Source organism: Mollisia scopiformis (assembly GCF_001500285.1).
Source record: "Mollisia scopiformis unplaced genomic scaffold LY89scaffold_16, whole genome shotgun sequence".
Taxonomy (NCBI): domain Eukaryota; kingdom Fungi; phylum Ascomycota; class Leotiomycetes; order Helotiales; family Mollisiaceae; genus Mollisia; species Mollisia scopiformis.
This window is the reverse complement of record NW_017263596.1, coordinates 59,628-82,480: the sequence shown is the minus strand read 5'-3', so window position 1 is coordinate 82,480 and position 22,853 is coordinate 59,628. Positions and strand designations below refer to the sequence as shown.

The 22,853-nt window shown below is 48.3% G+C and overlaps 9 protein-coding genes across 9 annotated transcripts; 6 read left to right on the top strand and 3 right to left on the bottom strand.

The window, feature by feature from the left end:
• The first annotated feature begins 91 nt into the window (after positions 1-91).
• Positions 92-4,819, top strand: LY89DRAFT_649034 (putative structural maintenance of chromosomes protein 4). The gene is made up of 3 exons (XM_018212040.1): positions 92-1,179; positions 1,233-4,409; positions 4,459-4,819. Exons 1-3 carry the CDS (start codon positions 286-288, stop codon positions 4,633-4,635), a joined length of 4,248 nt encoding a protein of 1,415 aa, XP_018068995.1. The 5' UTR covers positions 92-285; the 3' UTR covers positions 4,636-4,819.
• A 44-nt stretch (positions 4,820-4,863) lies between these two features.
• Positions 4,864-5,869, bottom strand: LY89DRAFT_649030 (alpha/beta-hydrolase). The gene is made up of 2 exons (XM_018212039.1): positions 5,359-5,869; positions 4,864-5,303 (listed from the first exon to the last, which is right to left on the bottom strand). The coding sequence occupies exons 1-2, from the start codon at positions 5,770-5,772 to the stop codon at positions 4,965-4,967; spliced, it is 753 nt and encodes a 250-aa protein (XP_018068994.1). The 5' UTR covers positions 5,773-5,869; the 3' UTR covers positions 4,864-4,964.
• A 1,150-nt stretch (positions 5,870-7,019) lies between these two features.
• LY89DRAFT_698322 (phosphatases II) lies at positions 7,020-8,248 on the bottom strand (the record flags this gene model as incomplete). Its single annotated transcript, XM_018216973.1, has 2 exons — positions 7,020-8,077; positions 8,128-8,248. The coding sequence occupies 2 exons, from the start codon at positions 8,246-8,248 to the stop codon at positions 7,020-7,022; spliced, it is 1,179 nt and encodes a 392-aa protein (XP_018068993.1).
• A 919-nt stretch (positions 8,249-9,167) lies between these two features.
• Positions 9,168-9,595, top strand: LY89DRAFT_735714 (uncharacterized protein; the record flags this gene model as incomplete). Its single annotated transcript, XM_018220041.1, has 4 exons — positions 9,168-9,200; positions 9,255-9,272; positions 9,339-9,456; positions 9,510-9,595. The coding sequence occupies 4 exons, from the start codon at positions 9,168-9,170 to the stop codon at positions 9,593-9,595; spliced, it is 255 nt and encodes an 84-aa protein (XP_018068992.1).
• Positions 9,596-11,219: 1,624 nt separating this feature from the next.
• Positions 11,220-13,823, top strand: LY89DRAFT_686323 (uncharacterized protein). Its single transcript, XM_018215258.1, has 3 exons — positions 11,220-12,079; positions 12,133-12,162; positions 12,225-13,823. The coding sequence occupies exons 1-3, from the start codon at positions 11,244-11,246 to the stop codon at positions 13,639-13,641; spliced, it is 2,283 nt and encodes a 760-aa protein (XP_018068991.1). The 5' UTR covers positions 11,220-11,243; the 3' UTR covers positions 13,642-13,823.
• Positions 13,824-14,882: 1,059 nt separating this feature from the next.
• On the top strand, positions 14,883-16,112 carry LY89DRAFT_686322 (uncharacterized protein). Its single transcript, XM_018215257.1, has one exon. The coding sequence runs from the start codon at positions 14,888-14,890 to the stop codon at positions 15,953-15,955; it is 1,068 nt and encodes a 355-aa protein (XP_018068990.1). The 5' UTR covers positions 14,883-14,887; the 3' UTR covers positions 15,956-16,112.
• A 1,237-nt stretch (positions 16,113-17,349) lies between these two features.
• On the top strand, positions 17,350-18,858 carry LY89DRAFT_698321 (uncharacterized protein; the record flags this gene model as incomplete). The annotated part of the gene is made up of 2 exons (XM_018216972.1): positions 17,350-17,500; positions 17,666-18,858. 2 exons carry the CDS (start codon positions 17,350-17,352, stop codon positions 18,856-18,858), a joined length of 1,344 nt encoding a protein of 447 aa, XP_018068989.1.
• Positions 18,859-19,861: 1,003 nt separating this feature from the next.
• LY89DRAFT_649022 (Redoxin) lies at positions 19,862-21,232 on the bottom strand. The gene is made up of 5 exons (XM_018212038.1): positions 20,771-21,232; positions 20,587-20,686; positions 20,483-20,528; positions 20,248-20,413; positions 19,862-20,197 (listed from the first exon to the last, which is right to left on the bottom strand). Exons 1-5 carry the CDS (start codon positions 20,976-20,978, stop codon positions 20,169-20,171), a joined length of 549 nt encoding a protein of 182 aa, XP_018068988.1. The 5' UTR covers positions 20,979-21,232; the 3' UTR covers positions 19,862-20,168.
• Positions 21,233-21,307: 75 nt separating this feature from the next.
• LY89DRAFT_118029 (glycoside hydrolase family 93 protein) lies at positions 21,308-22,842 on the top strand. Its single transcript, XM_018205122.1, has one exon. It carries the CDS (start codon positions 21,638-21,640, stop codon positions 22,781-22,783), a length of 1,146 nt encoding a protein of 381 aa, XP_018068987.1. The 5' UTR covers positions 21,308-21,637; the 3' UTR covers positions 22,784-22,842.
• The last annotated feature ends 11 nt before the right edge of the window (positions 22,843-22,853 follow it).

Genomic DNA, 22,853 nt, shown 5'->3' with positions numbered 1-22,853 from the left:
GTCTGATTTCGCTATGCGACAGCTTTACGCTTATCGCTATCTTAGCGCGGATTCTGAAGTAAACAGTTGCTGTTTACTTCAACACGAATGTCCCTGACACCAACAATAATCGACGACAAACTATTTCGACAAATTCTCGACGTGTCAGCGGAATTGAGCTTTGCTATTACTTGATAGTACATACAGGAGAATAGCTCGATTTTCCCTCAGCAAGCGTTATAACGCGCTTCGTACGCGACCAACACCTGACGACAACAAATTGTATTTGCACAATTCACATCCAAGATGTCCGAATCACCTGTTAGACCTTCGCGGAGGGTTGCTTCTCGTAGGAAGGTAGTTGTAGACTCAGATGAAGAGGAGGAACAAACGCAGACCAAGGCCGAAGAAGACAGCGGAGAAGACTTCACTCCAGCCCCTAAGAAGAGCCCACGAAAAGCACCAGCAGCAAGGCGGAAAACTACGAATTCTGTTGCAGCTACACCGCGAACTGGAGGCCGGGTGAGGAAGAGTACAGCGAAGGAGAACATCGAGCCCTCGGAGATGTTCGACCCGGAGCAAACCATGCAACCAGAACCAGAGTCACCAACTAAGAGAGCTTCACCAAGGAAGAGGAAGAGTGCTCCGGTAAGAGCATCTCGTGCTTCTGGTACACCTGATCTTCCTCCACCGTTACCGACTCCTCAAGCATCCATTTCACCAGAACCTTCTGAGCTGCATGGAACACCTCTTGCAGATATTACCTTGACAATCAATGAGCGGCCAGGCACTTCCAGCAGCCAAGGCTCCCAAGGCTCTGTCGTGAAGCCGATCAATGCTATGGACACCATTCTGGAGAAGCCAATGGATATTGTTCTGAAATCAAGATCAATGGCAGCGCCTGTGGTTGAAGACACAGGACCAAAAGCTCGGACTGTCATCACATACTTGATTCTTACCAATTTCAAAAGTTATGCTGGACGCCAGGAAGTTGGCCCCTTTCACGCCTCTTTCTCTTCCGTAGTTGGACCCAATGGTTCTGGAAAGTCCAATGTGATCGATTCTCTTCTGTTTGTTTTCGGATTCAGGGCTAGCAAGATGAGGCAAGGAAAGATATCTGCATTGATTCACAATTCTGCCACTCATCCAGACTTGGATTTCTGCGAGGTAGCAGTACATTTCCAGGAAGTTATGGATCAGGTAAATTTCACATTGGTTTCTGCATAAATATAAATATTGACATATTTTTCTAGCCAAACGGACCTCCTGCAGTCCTTCCGAATTCGGATCTTGTAATATCCCGACGTGCTTTCAAGAATAATTCCAGCAAATACTACTTGAACGGAAAGGAATCAAATTTCACAGTCGTCACTACGCTTCTAAGAGACCGCGGTGTTGATCTCGACCACAAGCGATTCCTGATTCTTCAAGGTGAGGTCGAGTCAATTGCTCAGATGAAACCTAAGGCTGCTGGTGAACAAGATGATGGCTTATTGGAGTATCTGGAAGATATCATCGGCACATCAAAATACAAGACGCCTATCGAAGAATCCGCGACAGAGGTCGAGACACTCAACGAAGTTTGTGTCGAGAAGAGCGGGCGTGTGCAACACGTAGAGAAGGAGAAGAATGGTCTTGAAGACAAGAAGAACAAAGCCTTGGCATATATCAAGGACGAGAATGAATTGACCGTCAAGCAATCGGCACTTTATCAACTCTACATCGACGACTGCGGCGACAATATCACCGTCACTGAGGAAGCCATCGGCCAAATGCAAGCTCAGCTTGATGCGGAGCTAGAGAAGCACCAGGGCAACGAAGACGGCATCAAGCAATTGGACAAGCAATACAAGAAGGGCCAGAAGGAGTACGAAGCGCTCGACAAGGATACTCAGTCCATTCTCAAAGAAATGGCCAAGTTCGAGCAGGAGCATGTAAAGTTTGAGGAGAAGCGGAAATTTCTCACATCAAAACAAAAGAAGCTGGAAAAGACAATCAGCAGCTCTGAGACAGCTGCTACTGAGGCTCTGTCGACCATTGAGGAATGTACAGTCGAGATACAAAAGTCAGCTGAAGAAATTGCTGCCATGGAGAAGCGTATGAATGCAGAGGAGAAAGAGCTTGTCTCCATCCGAGAGAACCTTAAAGGCAAAACACAGGCATTCTCTGACCAGATTGCTGCAAAACAGAAGTCGCTGGAACCTTGGAACGAAAAGATCAACCAAAAGCAGTCGGCCATCGCCGTTGCTGAGAGTGAGCTTGCCATCTTGCACGAAAAGGCAAATGCTGGAGCAGTAGCATTAGAAGAGACAGAAGCCAAACTCGTCAGCATTCAAGAAGGGCGAGAGGCCAAACTTCAAGAACTTGAGAAATGCAAAGCCGAAAGGGTAAAACTGGAGAAAGAGGCGGCAAAGGTTGAAGCGGAACTCAATCGATTGTCTAAGAAGGAACCCGAGCTTCGGTCCCGACTTTCTGGAGCTCGACAGAAGGCCGATGAAGCACGTGCCAGCCTCGCAAATACCCAGACACAAGGCAATGTACTTACAGGACTTATGCGCCTCAAGGAATCTGGCCGAATTGATGGGTTCCATGGCAGGCTCGGCAATCTTGGTACGATCGACCAGAAGTACGATGTAGCCGTTTCAACTGCATGCGGTGCGCTGGACAACTTCGTTACCGATACTGTTGAGGGTGGACAGCAGTGTATTGAATACCTACGAAAGACCAATCTTGGTAGAGGAAACTTCATGTGTCTTGATAAGCTTGGAAGCAAAGATCTTTCACCTATCGAGACTCCCGAGAATGTCCCTCGCCTCTTTGATCTGATCAAGGCCAAGGATGAGAAGTTCAGACCTGCATTTTATCACTCCCTGCAGAATACTCTTGTTGCTACAGATCTAGCTCAAGCCAACCGCATTGCTTATGGAGCAAGAAGGTGGAGAGTTGTCACTCTCGATGGCCAGCTAATTGATAAGTCAGGTACAATGACTGGAGGTGGCAACACTGTGAAGAAAGGGTTGATGTCCTCCAAGCTTGTCGCAGACACTTCCAAAGAGCAAGTGGCGAAGCTTGAAGTGGACCGAGACTCACTAGAGCAAGACTTCCAAAAGTTCCAAGAACGTCAAAGAGAGTTGGAGTTTTCCCTCCGCGACCTCAAAGACCAGATACCTCGCCTTGATACGAAAATGCAAAAGATTGGTCTGGAAGTCGAGAGTTCTGCACGTAATTTGGCAGACGCTCAGCGACGTATTAAGGAATTGAGCAAAGAGCATCAGCCTTCGAAGACTGATGACAGCCGAGTGGCATCTCTTGAAAAGGAGATTTCGAAGCTCAACAAGGAGATTGACAAGCTTCACGGCGAGACCGCCAGCGTTGAGCAAGAGATCAAGGCTCTGCAAGATAAAATCATGGAAGTCGGTGGCGAGAGACTTCGTGCCCAGAAATCCAAGGTCGATGCTTTGAAGGAAGAGATTGGCAATGTCAACGAGGCTATCTCGACAGCTGAAGTGACCAGAGCTAAGGCTGAAAAACAAAAGACAAAGCAAGAGAAAGACCATGCGAAGGCTACGAAAGAGTTGCAGGCAGCCATTTCGGATCTCGAATCATTGGAAGAGGATATCAAAAATCAGAGCTCGAATGCCGAGGGTTACCAAGCTAGGATTGACGAAGCCCAAGAAGCCCTCAAGGCCAAGAAAACAGACTTGAATGCTCTCAAGGGCGAGCTTGATGACAAGACCGCAGCTCTCAATGAGATTCGTGCTATTGAGATTGAGATGCGCAACAAGCTTGAGGAGAATCAAAAGGTGCTCGTAGAGAACCAGAAGCGACTAAAGTACTGGCACGAGAAGCTGGGCAAGCTTGCCCTTCAGAACATCAGCGATCTTGGTGAAGAGACCGAGGCTCAAGATCTCCCAACGTATACCAAGGATGAGCTGGCAGACATGAGCAAGGACACACTAAAGAGTGAAATTGCTGCACTTGAAGAGAAGACCCAGAATGTCAACGTTGAGCTTGGCGTCTTGGCTGAGTACCGTCGCCGTGTCGAAGAGCACGCGGCGAGAAATGCAGATCTTCAAAGTGCTGTCTCTCAGCGCGATGCGGCAAAGAAGAGATGCGACGATCTGCGACGACTACGTCTCGAAGGGTTTATGGAAGGGTTTAGTACTATTTCTCTTCGTCTCAAGGAGATGTACCAGATGATTACCATGGGAGGAAACGCCGAGCTTGAGCTTGTCGACTCGTTAGATCCTTTCTCGGAAGGCATACTCTTCAGTGTCATGCCACCGAAGAAGTCGTGGAAAAACATTTCCAATCTGTCTGGTGGTGAGAAGACATTGAGTAGTTTAGCATTGGTTTTCGCTCTCCATCACTACAAGCCGACCCCACTGTATGTTATGGATGAGATTGATGCAGCTTTGGATTTCAGAAACGTAAGATCATTTCCATTATTTTCATCCGGCTCGAAGCTAATGTAACTAGGTGTCGATCGTGGCAAGTTATATCAAAGAGCGAACCAAGAACGCTCAATTCATTGTCATCTCGCTTCGAAACAATATGTTTGAGCTGGCATCTCGCCTTGTTGGAGTTTACAAAGTAAATCACATGACGAAGAGTGTGACGATCGAGAACAGGGATTATATCCATGGGACGGCATAATGAAGGAACGAATGGTACATGAGGTGGGAACGGGATAGGACATGTCGTGTAACGCGGAGGGAGCCGTTTCTGGACGGGAGGGTCTTTACTTTTTGAGGCGTTTGGGTTGCATGTCTGTGTAACATATCACGAGAATTAATGACTTTTATGTTTTCAGCCCTCTCCCTACACCGAGATGATCGACATTGTAGAAATCAAGATTGCGTTGCACGGAACTTTGCTTTTCATGATATCGCTCTTATCATTGATTATGTTTCTTGTGCAAATGCACTGATATCAGTTGTCATCACAGTCGCACAAGCGTATGCCTTCCATCCTATCTCTTCCCTCTACTGCGCAGCCTTGATCAATTTCTCGGCCAACCACTCAGGCTGGCTGATGAAGGGGCTATGACTAGCATCACATCTCTCAACCACATCGAAAGCCCTCGGGGCGGCAGCCTTCGCAGCTGCAACCATTCCCTCCTGTGCTCCAATGGGAATCGCATTGTCCTTCTCGCAGAGGACGTAGGTGGACGGGATGACTTTCCATGGCGCGACAGTGAGTTGAGAAGAGAAGGTAGGGTAGGAATGTGTGCCCAGCTTGGAGATGTAGGCTTCAGCGACTGAGGGAGAGATGTCGTTATAGAAGATTTCTTGGGGGTTGGCGGGATTGACGATATCTTTCTCCTATTTGGAACTCTGTTAGTACGCTATTTTCAAGCTGAGGTAGGAGGAGACTTACGTCCAGGATGAACCAAGGTAGAGGTTTGTTTTGTAGGGCAGCCATGAGACTTCCTCCCTCTGGCAGTACAAACGCGCACACAAACACCATTCTCTTGACTTTGCCATGTCCTGACTCGTGTCCACTCTCAAGGGTCTTCACATATTCTGCCAGAGATTCACAGCCTACAACACCGCCGTATGAATGAGTGACCAAAACAACATCTTTGCCTGAAGACAAAACTTTGTCTACTACAGTACGGATAGCTTGGACGTCCGGGTCAAAAGATTGAACCTGTGGAGAAGCATTAGTCGACGGGAAAGTAACGCCGTGAGATGTATAGCCTGCTTTCTCGAGGAGGTCGGTGGTGGGTTTGAATGAATCAGGGAAATGCCATGCACCAGGAATGATGACGAATTCTGGCTTGGAAGACATAATTTATAGACTTTCTTGTGCCAGAAGCGACTAAAGCTTGAAGACTTCTAATTGAAGCTCAGAAGAGGACTGTACTATATAGAATAGGAAGAACTCAACACGCAGAAACAGAGAAGAACAGCTAGAGATTTATACTTTCCCATCCCAGCCATAGCTACTCACATTAAAGAGGGGTAGCACGAAAGCTCAAGCACTATGGCTCCGTAGCTCCATGAACTCGTTTGACAGCCAAAGCTGCATGCAAAAGAAAGTCCAAATCCACTGGCAGTCCCGACAGATGCAGCGGCAGGGTGCCGGTCCCGAGCCGCTGCAGTTATGCACCTCGACGCGGGACAGAAGAAGAAAGTAATAGCTGTCAGATTCACGGAAACCAAAACGATCATCAATCTGATATGTGATGGAACGCCATACTTTGCTCCCCTCTCTACATTTGGTTCGTCTTGAGCCAGCCATGCTACCCTCTTATCACGAACGTCGTAGTGACAACTCATGTCAGCACAACTCCCGATGACTGAGTGCATAGCCTTCTACCGCTCATCTCGTCGGCTACTGCACCTCCAGATAGCCGATGGACAAGCTCTTTACCACAGTGTGTCGATAGTACTTTGAGGAAAGTTTGTTAGGTGAGCTTCCAGGACTGACAGCAGGCCGAGGAATCGGATAAGGACCTCTGGATTGTAGGCGGGGTAAACTGCATCTTAGTGCCAAGTACTGGAACCTAGCCCGAGTATGGATCCTCACCAGGTCCGAATTTTAGTTCAGCGGCAACTTCAGTGTGGGGAACAGCGAGCATTCCGTATTTTCGATGGCGCTGCCGCTGGTGGCGTGCAGTACAGTATAGATTTGCGCACTCAGTGCGGCTTTCCAGGGGTGCAATTGCTGAAGTCAATCACAATATCACAGCACGACCGAACACAAAGGCGACCGTCACTTGCATGAGGGTCTAGAGTGGCGAAGTCTGATTCCATTCGTGCCACATGCCGCTCTCATAATTCATTGCTGAAGAAATCTATCTATGGGAACCACCCAATCATCCGAGGTCGAAGAAAAAACCACTATCTCTCGGGGGCATGAGGATCTAATACAGGTAAGAGAAGCGGTTCTAATACAAGGAAGGGGGACAATCATTCTGAATGCGTTAGCCGTAACTCCATGCTGTGCCATAATCCATCAAGTCATCCATCTTGCAAACTTCATCGCTCACTCATTGCCCTGCTCAATACCGCAGACCTTGGTCTCGCCTCGCTCTAGTCGGGGCCAGTACCGCAGACGTCGGTCTTGGTCCGGTTCTCAGGTGGGATTGTATGGCTATGCTCACCTCCAACGCAAGGAGTATGGTACTTCTCCTCCCAGATCTTCCGGCAGACCTCATAAAGGAACGCGTACTGCTCGAAGGCTTGAACCATTGTCTTCCGCTGCTCGCGTAATTGGTTGACAGTCTGAAAGATTGGATCCTCGCCAGCATGGTCGCTCTCATCCCATCTCTCCCATGCACCACCTTGCAACTCGCCGACCAGGAATTCTAAGGCGACGAATGTACCAGTACGTCCGACGCCAGCACTGCAATGAACAATACGAGGATTTTCGCCTTTCCCATTCTGTTCGCGGGTAATCTCCATCAAGGCAAGAATGCTCGCTACATTCTCTTCCTCGAGAGCACCAAAGTCAGGCCAGTTGGGGTACAAATAGTGAAAGACAGGCTTTTCCTCGTCTTCGCCCTCAACAGTCATAACCAGCTTGCGAACCTCGATAGCAGTGCCTTCGATGCCTGGTTCTCGGGACACGAACTTGACAGTCGCCTTGAAGTCGTCACCCAGCTCACTCCTCTCGTTGATATATAGAGGCTCGGAGTTCTCGTCCAACGGGTAATACGGGAAGCACTTCTCAAATATTCTGCTTGGATCATCAGGCATAGGAGCATGGGTGGGACTAAGCATGATGATTACGGCTGGAGAGGAATTGTAGGGTTCCGCCAATTCATGCCAGATCATATGCCAGACATGGTCGACGGTTTGACGCTTGGGGCCTTGCATACAAATGTATTTATCTTGGATGCCGGCCTTGAGGCTGCTTTGTTTGGCAGAAGTGGATGTCAGATTAACTGGCGAGGCATTGATGTAATCGTTGATACCCTCTGGTACCCTTAAAACGACACGACGGTTGGCCCAAGGATGTATATTGTTGTACCGGTCAAGAACAGGATCAGGTTCAAGACGCGCCCACTGACCATCAGCACTAGGATCCTTGCTAGCCGCAAGGCGCTCATTCTCAAGACGAGTGAGCTCGGCGTACTTATCGTGGAGTTCTGGTTGCCATATTAGCAGACTAAGACCAAAGAGAAAGGGCTGCAGTCACCGATTTCACTGAGCTGTAAGAAAGAAGGCATTGTTAAAGGACCTGTAGGTGCAACTTCAGTAGATGGTTCGGCCTTGTCCGGTTTGCCAAAGCAGGAGCCATCCATTTGAGGCACGGGCATGGTTGATGAATCGTCAGCGACCAAGGCAGGGGACGCGGAACGCTTTGAAGTAGATCGAGTTCGATGCATTTTGCTAAGCCAGCCAGGAGATCTTCCTCGAGGCTTGGAGTCTTCGACCTCTAATGAGCTGGGCGTAGGTGAAGGTGAGGGTGACTCGTGACGCCTCCGAAAGGCTTTGAGTCGATCCAGGTTGAATGATTTGTGATTGTAGAGGCGCAAGCTTTGCGAAAGGAACTTTTTGGAGCGCAAAGTCCGACTCGCCAGGGTATTTTGCCTTCTTTCTTCAAGCCGAACTGGACAGAAAGCGAAGGAAGGTAGTCAGATGACTTTTTATTCAGAGCTGGAAAGGCAGAATCGCGCAGTGAATCGTTACGACTTGAATACCTAGACACACTTCGTGTTGACAAGGCTACCAGAATGATATTCAGTCAGGATTGAGCGGGAGCGGCGGCTTTCTTCTTCTACTGGCTACATGCAAATGCAAGATAGCTGCAGGTGGTGCAGAAGAGCATACAAGCACGTGCAGTTGTGAAGAGTCAATCAGACGGCCAAAATAGGCTAGAGTAATGCAAAAAAATGCTGGAAAGGATGTAGAGGAGGCGTTTGCAGGAGAGAGCAAAAGTGATGCAAAAGTGTGTAGAATGTCGGGTGTGAAAGGAAGAGGGAGGGAGAAGAGGGAGAAAGAGAAATTTTGGGGATTCTGGTGATGGAAGGGAAAGAGCGATGATGCCAGCAGGGATCGTAAGACTAGACTAGCGAGCGCACTATGGTGGTGGGCTAGGGCTGACTCTATCGCGACTTCTCCTCATTGCTGTCGACCCTTCACTACAGTCCTGCATACCAAGTACTTCTTCGTCTCTGCGACAGAAGTATCTTCGTATAACTGTCCGACTCGTCTCGAGAATGTCATGATTTCACGATGTGGAAGAATGTTGGCCTGCGAGCGTTTGAGGTACGACACACTCCCCCGAGTCTGATTGAGAACTTGCATACTGACCATGCCTAGGTCTGGCTGATATCCAGAGTATGTCTATCCTTCGATGTCCCATACATTTGTATCCACTTGAAGCAAGTCTAAATGTCCTCTCAGCTTCTTTCGAGTCCGAGCTTCCATAGAGTAGTCCGCAAGGTTCATAGGAGAGTACATGAAGTTCGGCGTGGCGAGAAATTATACGACCCCGAAGACTTCTCCGGCCTGCACATAGACAGTATGCCATATCGTACAATGGAGAATCGAGCGAGGGCTGATACAAACCCACAGAGCCAAATGATTTTAAGATAAAGAAATTCCTCAACCATTACAGGGAAGAGCTGAAGGACCAGTTCCGAAGTTTGGTGAAGAAATGAGGCAAAAGATAGCCCAACTCCTCTTCCATACGATTCGATGATGCCTTCACTCATGACTCTCGGTGGTGTTCCGGATGAGGAACACTGGCTGGCGTTCTTGGTTGTGAGTGTTTTAGGATATGTGCAATCACGACACTAAATCCGAAAAAGATTTCCCCCTCTTTCTCTAGGCATCCTGAGTTACCATTCTTGAGGTCATCAAGGTAAGTTGTGCAACAGGTATTCATTAATAAGTATCAACCTATCTTCCTTGCTTTGGCGGTATCATGCTCGCCACCGGACATAAATTGGGCTCTTTCACTACCCTATGTGATCTGGCTCTCATTCGATCCGAAGAACAGGAGCACACGCTTTTAACCAGTCCAATGCCACTTATGCATTGGTCTTCCGGCCTCAAGCGCGTACATATGTCTATTCTCGCTGTCTTTGTATCGCCACACGTATAAATCGTCGTATATGATTGTTTGTTGTTTAATGTAGCTGCATGGCAAAGTACAATGGCCATTTTTTTTCAAAAATTACTCAAACTAATCTCGATTCTCATGCAACGTGGTACTTATAGCCTATTATGCAGGTAAGACCAGACAGACATTCTGCTCGTTCAAATATAAAACGTCCGAGACAACATAGGCTGGACTTCCCGCAAGTCGTATACTACACCCTCAAGTACATGTTTCCATCTTGAGGCTCCACGTCGATTGTTTTGGTCAAGGCTCGGAGAAGCTACCAAAGATTTCAAATACACGAACAAATGATGAGCCAGTAGTAAGTCACCAAAGGTTCATTTCTCGCACTTGCAGGGGCCAGATGCGCCACGGCTGAGCCCACCAGTCTACCTCCTCGTTTTCCAGCACCTTTTTCTCTAAACGTCCAAAAGTAGACCTATGAATCTGCTTAGCAAAATTATTACTATTTTCTCAGTGCCTCCTTATTTGCACTTTCCACTATTTCAATATTCGAAGTGCTGGGCATCTGGACTTGTCATCTCGTGGTGGCGTTCAATCTGTTGCTCTAGTGAAGCCACTACTTTCAGCCCCGACTCCTGCATTTATGTCCATTGGCCAGAATTCGGGAAAAGTAACATCAATACCAAGCCTCCGTGCCGCAGACCCTAAATTGGGTTCGCACGAGGCACACTCTGATGCCAAGATGCCCAGTTGCCAGCAGGGCAATCAGATCTGAAGTGCCTGGAGGCGACTCTTAAATCAGGTCAACTCCCGCACTCGAAACTTTCCCCCTCGTTCCCTTCCCCGCCAAAATTTTGGCTGTTGTTAGTTTGCAGGCTCTAAGCACATCTCCAGGTGCATTGGATCGCTCCTAGCCAAGCCTCACGATGCCTTTCGATTTTAAGGATTACCAAACCAAGTGTGATGGCATGTCAACCGAACAGCTTCACAGGGAATGGGAAAACTACACACGTCAAATATCTGGCGGAGCGACATCCACAGCAGCTTCGGTTTTGCTTGCCCCAGCGACAGGTGGGGTCTCGCTGGTGGGTCTAGGGTTGGCTGGGCCAAAACTCCATAATGCAAGAAAGAAGAGAGAGATCATCGAAGCTGGGTTGAAAGCAAGGGGAACGACTCATAATACCCGCAAAAGGGATGTTATTGCTCCGATGGCGGTATCTGGAGCCATTAACACTATCACGATGGGGATAGCTGGGTCTGCCGCGAGTGTTGTGGGTCACGGCGCTGAATATGCTGCAACCTATGTAGCGCTCGATGCTGGTGGAAGCGTCCTCGAATATCAAGAAGGCAAACACCACCACAACAAGGCGAACGAGAAGCTCAACGCACAGTATGAGAACTTCAGATTACAGTATGATCATGAGCAGGCAGCTGCACAGAGCGGCCAAATCCCTCTGGCTGGATATCAACCCGGTCTTCAGATACCTGGATCAATTCAAAGTCCTCAGTCCGCAGCACCTGTATCACCATCCGCGGCCAATGTTCCGGGGCCACCAAGTCTTTCATTTGCGCAAAATTATGGAAATGTCCCTCTGCCGGCTTCTTGCAACACAACACAGCAGCAGTCAGTCGTTCAGCAGCAACAGGCGACTTTATTCGCTGGAGGAGCTCTCCAGTTCAATACTCACCAAATTACATCCAATCAACAGACCAATCCCAATACCCAGCAAGCGACCCCATTTCAACACCAGTATGTTGCTTCTGCCACTCAGCAACAGGAATATGTCTCTGGCTACACACAACAATCGGCTACCTCTACCACTCAACAACAGGCATTCGTTTCCAATTACCCGCCCGAGAAACCACCCATCTCCTCCTACCCATCCCCTTATTCCACCCCGTTACCGGTCTACTCTCCTCCTGTGAAGACTTCGGTAGAGACAACACCCTCGCCTTTTCAGCATAGGCCAAGCTTGCCTACACCGACAATAACCCCCCATGCTCCCATGCATAGGCCGAGCCTGCCTCCGGGCCCCCCGCCTGGCTCTGTACCTCTACCACCAGTACCGTTAGTGCCGTTAGTAGCCCCATATCAGTCCAATTTGCTACTGGATACTAATTGAGATCCAGGGCTAACCATGAATTACCAACACCAGTATCGTGAGTACCATCATCTACTAAGATCTTAGTGCAGGTCTCTTAAATGCTAACCTGACATTTAGACCTATTCATGAGATGTCAACTTCGACAGGACGCACCACACCGTCGGGGAATGACTCGATGTTGTCTATGGAGGAGCAACTGGCTCTTAGAATGAAAGTCTTGCAAATGGAGCTTGCAAAACGAGGTGAACATGTTGAGGTGGAGGACGAGGAAGATGACGAGGAGGAGGAGAAACCAAAACCGCCAGAGATTCCCGAGACGTTCCCCACTGCTGCTTTTGCTCCTGAGCCTCCTCGAAAGACTCAGGATGCGAAGGTGGAATCCGCGAAATTAGAGCCAGACCTCGGACACCCAGTGCAGACCCCCATCGACTCAAGCCCCAAGTTGAACGTGTTTGTGGATTTGCAGCAACCGACACCCCTCAACCTTGCAAAACCTTCACAGCACCAGCCTCCAACACCACAAACTACACTGCCATATCCGACTTTCTCAACCCCGCAACCTGAGAAGCAACAGCAGCGACCTCCGCCTCCGGTTTCCGCTCCACCAGCTCCCGCGCCTGCTTCTGTTCCGGTAAAGACAGGGCTCTCCATCACAGGCGGAATTTCCATCAGTTACAACAGAGATACAACGCCGTCGCAGACACCCCCTAGCAGTCAAGACTATCATCAAGCAGCGGCAATTCCTGTAGCCCAATACCAACAGTCGCCTCAACAGCAACCTGCTACTTACCAGACCTATAATCTCCATCAGCGTGCTTCGTCAATTCCTATGAATCCACAGCAGCAGGCACCCCACCAACATCAAGAGGCTGAAATATCATATACTCCTAATCCACCACAAGCAAACACGGGATATCAAACATACAATCCTGCTCAGCAAACATCTTCCGCACCCGCTGTTCAACAGCAACAAGCTGCTCCACTAACTTCGAAACCGCCTCATCCACTACAACACCAAGACAGCGGATACGGCAGTCGACATTCATCGACCTTCTCTGTGTCTACCGTCGCTTCAATGAACATCGATCACAGTCAGCATGTCGTCTCACCACCTACCCCCTCATACGCTTCGCTAAACCAGCAATCCAATGTACCACAGCAGACACAGTATGGAAACACACGCCAATCCTCATACGGACAAATGCCAATGACTTACACGCCATCTCCAATGTCTCCTCCACCCCCGCAGCAATACTTTCCTCCGCCGCCACCACCGCCACCGAGTTTTGGACATAATAACCAGTCTCGAGTTCCGACTCCCAATCCGCAGTTCCAAAATTACCAACCTGGGCCTCCTGCTCCGAACTATGGCAATGCACAGAATGGGCAAAATTTCCGACCTCCTCCTCCCCCAGCCGCACAGGGTGGAAACTATGCTCAAGGCTGGCAGTGGGAAAATCCAAATGCTGGAGCATCTGGTGAACCGAACTATGGGCCACCTCCACCTATTCCTAGTCAGTGGCGCGGGAGTTAGAACAAATGGCTATCTGAGCTGATAGAATAGTGAAGGCGCAGTAATAATTTATGATCTTCATGGTACGGTGCATTGGATATTTTGGCGGTGATGCTAAGATGATGTTATGCATAATCGTCATAAATTTCAATGCAAGTTATGTTCTGCACTATTGTGTTCAACGACAGTAGAAGAGAAGCAGGAAAGATACAAACATATTTTCAAGACCAATTCATATGAATGTGTTTCTACACCGAGGACAAATTTCTCCACTGTCACTTAATTGTACTGTAAATCAAGAAGTTTTTTTTTTTTTTTTTTTCAGTAAGCACAGGAAACACTGAACCTCTCCTTCTCGGCGACGCATAGGAAGATATCCGAAACGGGATAGACTCCCATTCCCCAGTATACATTCCGGGAAGAGTTTATCGGTTTGCAACACCCTCGACGACCCATGATTCAGCATGAATGAATACGGGACTCCTTCTCCATATCACTACACCATCTCGGGTAGTCTTGTGCTTGGCATTTCTGCCCAGATACAAACACGGCGGAAATGAAGGAGGCAGATCTGGTACCCATCACCAACTGGGTTCTCACCGCCTAGTGCATCACAAACCGCTCTTGACTGCATAGAAGAATTATTTCGAAGTGTTAGATCATTTTCCCCTTCTACCCCAGATTCCAGTCCATGGAAAGTGTTCCTCCGAACTCTGGTTTCTCTCGCACATGAAACCGCACATAAGTTCTTGCATGACAAAGAGCAGCAGATGTTGTGCATCGCCTGGTCTTATTGAGCGTCAGTGCAAACGGCTTGAGATCAGTCGAAGTCAAAGCGTCCCAGCAAGTATGTGTTGTCTATCAAGCAAACCTTGTAAGCGATCATCCACCCCTCGCCACCAAACTTCGAAGCTCTGAACCCCCGATGCTCTGTCACCTGTCATGTTTCTGCGAGAAGTTTGTCGCGTCTGATGTGCACGTCGCATATCCAGAACACAGCCAATTGGACCATGTGCCAAAAGTCCCTCTTTTCAGCCCTTGCAGGCAGAACGTTTCAGTCCGAGCGGATATGCGATTGCAGTTTAGCCTCTGTCGGTTTCTACTGCCGGTGAATCGGGGTGCATATGTTGAAACCTTGTCACCTAAAAACCGGGATCAGCAAAGTAACCTTATCTTGTTTGCTGTGCTGCTAGCAAAAATTATATATCTCATCCTAACTCGTAGCCATTTCCTTCTAGCTTCGTGACCAATTTCTACCCCTTTCAAAATGCCTCGCTCAACGTATCCGTCAGGAAGTAAATGGAAAGAAGTCCTAGGCTTCGACGACGAATATACTTCCTCAAGACATAGCAGAAAACAAAGTACAAGCACATCTTCTAGTCAACCCTCAAACTCCCTGTGGTCGCCCCAATTGATCTATCAACCAACACCGCCTTCATACCCTCGATTGCCCCGCGATATAACATTCTTCCGCTCAAGAAGCGACATCCTTCTTTCACCCTCCTCACCTGCTCCATCACCAAACGATCTCAAGCCACTTCCAGCCCCACCACATCTCTTTTACATCACCGTACAGCGAGAATACTACCCCAATTCCTCAAATTCCTCCACAAGTTCAGCCGGAACCAGCATTGGAAGACCAGACCTAATCCTCCATTCTGGACCATGTAAAGCAAACACCGTCCTGAGCTACGCCAAATTCCATCCATTAACAGAAGACACGGAACTCACTCTCTGTCCCGCTGTCCCCAAAGCCGTATCGGCGAATTTCTCAACCCTCGATGTCACTTTCCCATTGCCAAATCAGCATTCAAGGTCGAATTCCACTTCGACTTCTGACTCTACTTCGAATTCAACAACAAGCTCAACAACTTCTAGCACCAGAGAACGAGAGAGGAGGACAAAGTTTCATACCGAGACTTTGACTCCGTCCAACGGATCGCTGTTCAGTGCTGAGAAGCATACTTTTCATCATACGCTCCCGTGCTCCTCTCCGCCTATTAGAGAAAGGTTCGAGTGGCGGTATTCTGGCGGCCCGTTCCTTCGACCTGGTGACCGGGGCAGAGAAAGTGGAGGATTGAAATTGGTGAGGTGTACCACTGGAGATGTAGTTGCTGTTTATGCAGGGTTGGGCGAAGGCGGCGATAGAGACAAAAGGAAGAATCCAAGAGGAGTGGTGGGCATGATGCGGTTCTTGAGTAGCGGAGGAGATGGGGTTGGGTTGAGAGGGCTTGAAGGGGAGTTCGAGGTATTGGCTGTCATGAGTATTTTGACAGTGGTGGAGAAGAATAAGAGGGCGGCGAGAAAGCATAGGAAAGCGCTAGGTGCAGATTGAACTGTGGCTGTCTCTCAACTTAATGTGAAAGTTGATATTTGGGAAAAGAAGAATGTTCAGCGGAAGCAGAGTATCTGAAAACACAAGAATGCTCAAGGAAAGGGTAATGTTTGAGAGGTGAACAATGGGATGAAAATACCTTCAGCGAGGAGTATGGTTGAATAGCTGAAATTGAGATCCAACACTTTCTTCATTCTTTCTTTTCATACTGAAGAGTGCTTCCAAATGCTGTATACTTCTCCTCGTATCAATTTCTCGGCTCATCTGTCCACATGGAACATGGACCTCAGTCCAATATCAGAATTAGAGGTGTGTTCTTGGGTCTCGATGTATGGAACTCTCGCTCTCGAGGTCAGAGAAATCCTCTCACAGACACTAACTAGTCTTGGAGACTTGGATCTAAGATCATGAAAGCCACAAGATCCGAAGAATCAGATAATTATGATGGGCGAAAAGGGCGGGGAACAATAGACCTGCTCGCTGCGTGCCATGCAATTCAAGAACGGCATGAGATCTTACCCCGACATGTCAGCTCTTGATATGCAGTGCTGGATCAAAGCGGACGGGACGAGGCTGATCATCATTTGGAGCCCCCTTTTTAAAGTTCAGCCTTGTTTGGTGGGGTCTCGGCTGGGGACATCGAGTTCAGACCTGGTACCTGTCGGTCCTGTCTCCATTACTTCCCCATAACGGACATGAGGTTATCTCTAAGCTTGAAGGCGTGCTTTCTTCCATTGTTCATGACCTCCTCATTCATCGAAAAGTGGGAGTAAAAGGAGTCGATAAGATATGGGAGGACGAGTCCATTCCCGTTTCCCATCTCGGTGCCGAACCCCTATCTTGATGTCAGATTCAAAATTAGCCCCTCTGCCCAGCCCAGATGGTGGCAGCTCGTCAACGGATACAGTACTCGTCTCGTATTACAGGCCCCAAGAATCCTTATGGCGAATTCGAGTCGGATCACGGCTTCCTTCTCAGGCTGATTGGATGGACTCCTCACTCAGATGGAATTATGGTGCTTCAGGCCGTTGGGAATAAAATTCTTGGTTTGGATTCGAGGGGTCTTCGATTTTCCGTCGCTGTTGCTCGCACTGACTCCAAGACCCAGCGCCTGAAATCGCCTGTGCCGCTTCCCGCACATCCCCAAAAAAGGCAAGCCAGCCCAGCTCAGCCCAGCCCAGCCCGGCCCAGAGTCTTGTTGGACTCCTTCACGCTGTCCGCCATCTGGCATCGTCTTCCACATTATTTTCTTTGCGGCGTTGGAATGTAACACACAACCTCTCATCTGTCGACCACCGACGACATTCCTTTTGCTGGCACTTCACGTTACCGCGAGACATTCTTCACCCTGTATAAAGTTATTTGACCGTCCTCCTTTCCCTCGATTTCCTACCATGGTGCAGAAGGGCCTGGTCTCCGAGATGATCACTGGCGTCTGGCGAATAAAATGGTACAAGTACCGTTGGCCTCTACTAGCGGCGCTGATACTCAATGTCCTGCTCCTTAATCAATTCGTCTTCGAAGTGCCTTTGAACCCTTTTGGAGGTTCGAAGGCATCAACGACCACAGCAGGTTCACAGGCAACTGCGGGAGCTACCACAACGCCAGCACCATCATCCTCGAAAGGCTGGAAGACCACCCCGTCCGCGAATTCAGACGCAGAAGAATACCAAGCGACATTTTCCCTTGATACTCCTCCGTATACGCCAGCTCTGCTGAATATCAACGACTTTGACTTCAACGGCCCATATGTCGGATGGCCACTCGCGCGAGCATGCAACGAGACCGCATATCAGCCGGGGCTTATTTTTGTCTGCGACAATAACTCTGGGGGAATTGGGAACATTCGAAACTTCATTCTGACCTGTATCCGCTATGCTATTGATGCGGGCGCATCGGGAATCATTCTGCCTAAGATCCAGAGACGCAGCGAGGAAGACCTGGGCAACATCTTCACTGCTGGCATGCAGCCATTCGATTATTTCTTCGATGAAGACCATTTCCGCTATGCGATGGAGACATACTGTCCGCAGATGACAATCTACGACGAGGTGGACCATATCCCGAACAAGGAGAAGAAGAGAGAAAAGAGAGAATTCTACCCCAAGGACTTGAATGTGGATCTGGATGGGTGCGATGGACGTGGTGTCAATCGACATCTGGACATGTTCAGAACAAAGTTCGATGGATGGTTGAAGCAGCAGAATTGTATACCGTCAGTTGAAGAACCAGTCACTGTCAGATTCAAGTGGGCAACGTTCTTTGAATGGCCAATTTATAGGGACGGACCAGAATTCGCTGCCACGTTCGGAGACTTGTTGAGAATCAGAAAGGATGTTCAAGAGCTTGCTGCGAAGACAATTGTCGAGATGTCGAAATTCGCAGGCGTGGAGCCAGATCCGACCTACGAGACATTAAACACACCATATCTTGGAATTCATCTCCGGACCGAAAGCGATGCTTTGGGATTCTGGCCCAACTACGAGACTCAGACGAAGGGATACATGGAAGCTGCAGAAAAGAACAATCTCAAACACGCATACCTAGCTTGCGGTAGTCCTGCAGATAGCCACAAATTTGCCGAGGAAGCCCACGCAAAGTTGGGGATGAACATGACCACGAAGCTCGATCTGCTTAAAGGAGATGATCTCAAACGTCTGACAGATTTGAGTTGGGATCAACAGGCTCTTGTCGACTTCCTCGTCTTGCAAAAGAGTACACACTTCACCGGGTGCTCTTTCTCATCGTTCACAATGAACATTGCCATCAAGAGACATCTCATGACTGGCGGTGTTGGAACGAGGGCATGGAAGTCGCCGGCAGATGATTATAGCACTTTAATCGGACGATTCGAGAGTTGGTATGGCGACTGGATGTTCATGTACGAGTGCATGTGGCCTTGAACGATATTGTTTTGCATGCTCAAAATTCCTTTTTAGCCTCAGATTCTCCGACCTTGAACAAAACCAAGGAGATTGAACGCTCCACCCCTCCAGCACAGCGCCGTGTTTAGTCGATTATCTTTTCGTGGATATAGTTTACTGTATAATTCACTTGGTCCCATGATGGGTGCCGAGTTTTCATTGACAGAAATTGAGCGGCACGCCTCATACCGGTTCACTACGGGGCTGCATAATGGGTTTGTATTGATGGCGCTACAGGACCATCTTGTACTGGAGTATGGGCTGTGCGCAAAACGTGAATAGAGTTCAGAAGAGGAAGAGACACAGGCTCAAGTTAGAACAGTCTGAAGATAGAAAATTAAGCGTTCTTGGATTGCAAATTTGTGTTCAAAGGCTTTTGCATGGTGTGATTCTTTCTATCTCGATACTGGAGAATTTCCACAGCCCTCGATTGCCAACTCGATCACTGCCGCATGTAGTCTTTAGGTCGGTATTGTCATCTTCAAGGATATCGACTACCTAGGTAGGCTTCAGTGGAGATTCTACTTCAAAGTCTCAACTTTGATCAATGAATGATCTTGTTCACTTCAAGTCCCAGGTACAACTCAAAATTTGTTTCTCAAAATTCCAAACTAGGTGAATGTTGGACTGAGGAGATCATTTGACTACTAAAGTGTTGTTAAGCCGGACAGAGATTTCCTCGTTTGGATGTGTGAGTCAAGCTTAGCTATAAAATAGAACAATATCTGGTCTTCCTACAGTTAAATTGGTGGAAGCAGGACATGGTGACAGCAAATAATCATTATATAGGTAGTCAAAATGTAAATTCTCTTTTTAGAAAAGTTGGTACTATAGAGCTTATCTTGAGACATAAATTTACATGCTTAAAATAATAGATATTAGACCGACATGTTGAGGAAAAGTGGGAACAATGTCTGGACTTTGGAAAGAGCAATGTCTGTTTTGACAATGCGCGTTTTGGCGACAAGAAGCTCTCTTGACTCGATGGACATCTTTGACGTTTCAATGTTGATTTTTCTTGAGGCTTTTATTTCCACGAACATGTTTGGGGGCGAATGGTGACATCTTGTTTATCTATCGTGTGAAAATGGATGATAATGACTAGCGTTTGCATAGAAGGGGCAGAGAAGAGCGGACGAGGCAGTCAACGGCACAGAGAGTGAAATGTCAATGCTAGTGGCAAAGGCAAGCATCATGCTTATCATCGAATGCATTCATGGCTGTAGAGTATTTCCCTCTCCTCGTATCATACACTTGACCGCCAATCCACTTCACCAGCCAAAAGACAATCAACCAAGGACTTTCTCGGCAGCAGACACTACTCCAGATCAGCACAGTCACGACCAAGGACCGATAGAAGGAATTTACCATCAAGACCTGTGTTATCAGGCTCAACATGCAACGCCTTGACCTTGCCGTCCTCAATCTCGAGAGCATAACGCTTGCTTCGTGGGCCACCAAAGATAGCACTGCCATCGAAGGCAAGATCTAGTGCCTCGGTATACTTGGCAGTTGGGTCACCAAGGAATCGAATCTAATGGAAATTAGATATTTGGCCATGTAAGGTGTATTTGATAAGATGGGCAGAATGGGTTTTACTTACACCAGAGCTACCGGTAGGATCAAGTTGGTCGGCCCAGGCCTTGGTCCTATGGACATTGGTTAGGATGATTGTGCCCGAGAAACAAGCGGATACTCAAGACATACACGAATGGATCATTGACAGCAATAACAAAGACATCACCAGCGGATTTGAGGTCCTTATAGTTAATGTAGCCCGGAATATGAGAGTTCGAGCACGATGGGCCTATCCCGTGATCAGTCAATGTCCAATTCAACATCAAGCGTTGAACATCAAATCCTGTAAAGATTCAGAGCAGAGGGAACGTACTGAAAGCAGCAGGGACACCGATAAGTAGTGCTTTGCCGGTGGCCAGCTCGCTCAAGTTGACCTTGTTGCCGGGCGAGTTCTCTACCAAAACGTCGAGGTTGGGAAGCTTGTCTCCAACTTTGATGAATGCTCTGGCGGAGCTGTGGAAAGCTCTCGTGGGGCGCGATGCCGCGAAGAGGGATCTACGGAGGGCGAATGTAGATGCCATTTTGAAATTGTGGGTGATCAATTGAGCAGGTAAGAGGGAGAGTGGTTGTGCAGTCTCAATCGAAGCGATTGATGCTCAGCAGCGTTTGTCCTCTTCGCTTGTGAGAAGGATCGGCATCGTGCAACAGACAGACGACCCTCTTCCTTCACATATCTTCTCATGCTCCCTCCAGCTTCATGTTTATACAAATACTCTCTTTCTTTTCCGACCAGTTTGAATAGATGCCAATTGACCCATCCAGCTTCATTCATCTCCTGTGATTCAACGCGACACTGGAACGATCACGCCTCCGCTGGCCTGGGGTGCGAAATGCGGAGATGCCCCGGGCCGCTCTCTCTGACTTCACTGGAGCGGCTCTACTGTACTCTCCCCTCATTGGAGCGCGTCAACATTAGCATGGCTGTTGCCCACCGGAGTCATGATCAGTGCGGAGACTGATCATTGTTTTTCCATCGCCATGTCAGTCTTGCAGGGAATTGCTCCATTCTCCAGGGCTTCCTCTGGTAAATATGCGGGGTAAACAGCTATTTCTCCGTGCTTGGACAAAATTTTGATAAGCCTCGGAGGCAAACTGGTGATCCTTAGATGAGTATAAGTTTCATCGTTCCCTTTTTGTTGCGTGTTGCATTCGGTACCTGTTTCACACAGTCCTTGTAGCCATGCGTCTCCAGGCTTTGTCTTTGCTTCCGTTGCTACTTCCGAGTGTGTTAGCAGCCCCTTGGCTAGCTCCCTTCTCCACATTCACAAATGTTACCGTTTTCGTCCCACCATCCAATTATACGGACCCTCAAGTTCTCTACGCCCGTACTGTCGAGTTGGAAGGAGGAGTTCTTCTAGCAACGTGGGAGAACTACAGTCCTGAACCACCACCAGTATACTTCCCAATTTTCAAGAGCGTCAATGGTGGAGAGACATGGAAGGAGATCTCAAAAGTTCAGGACCAAGTAAATGGCTGGGGGCTTCGTTATCAACCATTCTTGTATGAGTTGCCTACCAGAGTTGGAAAATACCCTGCAGGAACGGTTCTACTCGCTGGAAACTCGATCCCTACAGATCTCAATTTCACCAAGATCGATGTATACGCTAGTTGTGACAAGGGCTATACATGGGAATTTGTTTCTCATGTTGCTTCTGGAGGAGCAGCCATTCCAGATAATGGCATTCCAGCTATCTGGGAGCCTTTCTTAATGTGGTACGAGGGGCAGATGGTCATCTACTACTCCGATCAGCGAGATCCATTACACGGCCAGAAATTGGTCCATCAGACCTCGAAGGACCTCTTGACTTGGGATGCTCCAGTCGACGACGTGGCATACCCGACTTACACGGACCGCCCTGGAATGACTACAGTCACGAAGCTACCCAATGGAAAATTCATGATGACTTATGAATATGGTGGTGGACCAACAGTTGTTGCTGATGGATACGAATTTCCAGTCTACTACCGCATCAACGAGAACCCCCTGGACTTCAACAACTCAGTCGGGCTGCCCCTTGTCTCCAATGATGGAACTCAACCAATATCGTCGCCATATATCACTTGGTCACCGATTGGAGGCGTAAATGGAACGATCATTGTCAGCTGTGGATCACTGATGCCTGTCTTCACAAACCAGGATTTAGGAGCAGAGGGGTCTTGGAAGACAGTACCAACTCCGGAAGGTGTTTCGTATACTAGGCATCTGAGAGTCCTACAGAATCCAGACCATCTGCTCATCATGGGAGCTGGACACTTACCTCCCTCAACAACTAACAAGGTTACGGTTAGTGTTATTGATTTGGCAAAGAGTTTGGAAGCAGCTTAGTTAGGACTTAATTGTAAACAGATAGGGTGCTTAATGTCTCTAGCAAAAACATCTAGATGTGGATTTCTGA

Bases quoted from the DNA above. Each gene is read 5' to 3' on its own strand.
- LY89DRAFT_649034 (XM_018212040.1), top strand. From the start codon at position 286: ATGTCCGAATCACCTGTTAGACCTTCGCGGAGGGTTGCTTCTCGTAGG. The intron at 1,180-1,232 runs GTAAATTTCACA...ATATTTTTCTAG, and splicing joins TCCAGGAAGTTATGGATCAG to CCAAACGGACCTCCTGCAGT. The intron at 4,410-4,458 runs GTAAGATCATTT...TAATGTAACTAG, and splicing joins CAGCTTTGGATTTCAGAAAC to GTGTCGATCGTGGCAAGTTA.
- LY89DRAFT_649030 (XM_018212039.1), bottom strand. From the start codon at position 5,772: ATGTCTTCCAAGCCAGAATTCGTCATCATTCCTGGTGCATGGCATTTC. The intron at 5,304-5,358 runs GTAAGTCTCCTC...AGTTCCAAATAG, and splicing joins TACCTTGGTTCATCCTGGAC to GAGAAAGATATCGTCAATCC.
- LY89DRAFT_686323 (XM_018215258.1), top strand. From the start codon at position 11,244: ATGGGGATAGCTGGGTCTGCCGCGAGTGTTGTGGGTCACGGCGCTGAA. The intron at 12,080-12,132 runs GTTAGTAGCCCC...ATTGAGATCCAG, and splicing joins CCACCAGTACCGTTAGTGCC to GGCTAACCATGAATTACCAA. The intron at 12,163-12,224 runs GTGAGTACCATC...CCTGACATTTAG, and splicing joins GAATTACCAACACCAGTATC to ACCTATTCATGAGATGTCAA.
- LY89DRAFT_686322 (XM_018215257.1), top strand. From the start codon at position 14,888: ATGCCTCGCTCAACGTATCCGTCAGGAAGTAAATGGAAAGAAGTCCTA.
- LY89DRAFT_649022 (XM_018212038.1), bottom strand. From the start codon at position 20,978: ATGGCATCTACATTCGCCCTCCGTAGATCCCTCTTCGCGGCATCGCGC. The intron at 20,687-20,770 runs GTACGTTCCCTC...ATCACGGGATAG, and splicing joins CGGTGTCCCTGCTGCTTTCA to GCCCATCGTGCTCGAACTCT. The intron at 20,529-20,586 runs GTATGTCTTGAG...CAATGTCCATAG, and splicing joins GCTGTCAATGATCCATTCGT to GACCAAGGCCTGGGCCGACC.
- LY89DRAFT_118029 (XM_018205122.1), top strand. From the start codon at position 21,638: ATGCGTCTCCAGGCTTTGTCTTTGCTTCCGTTGCTACTTCCGAGTGTG.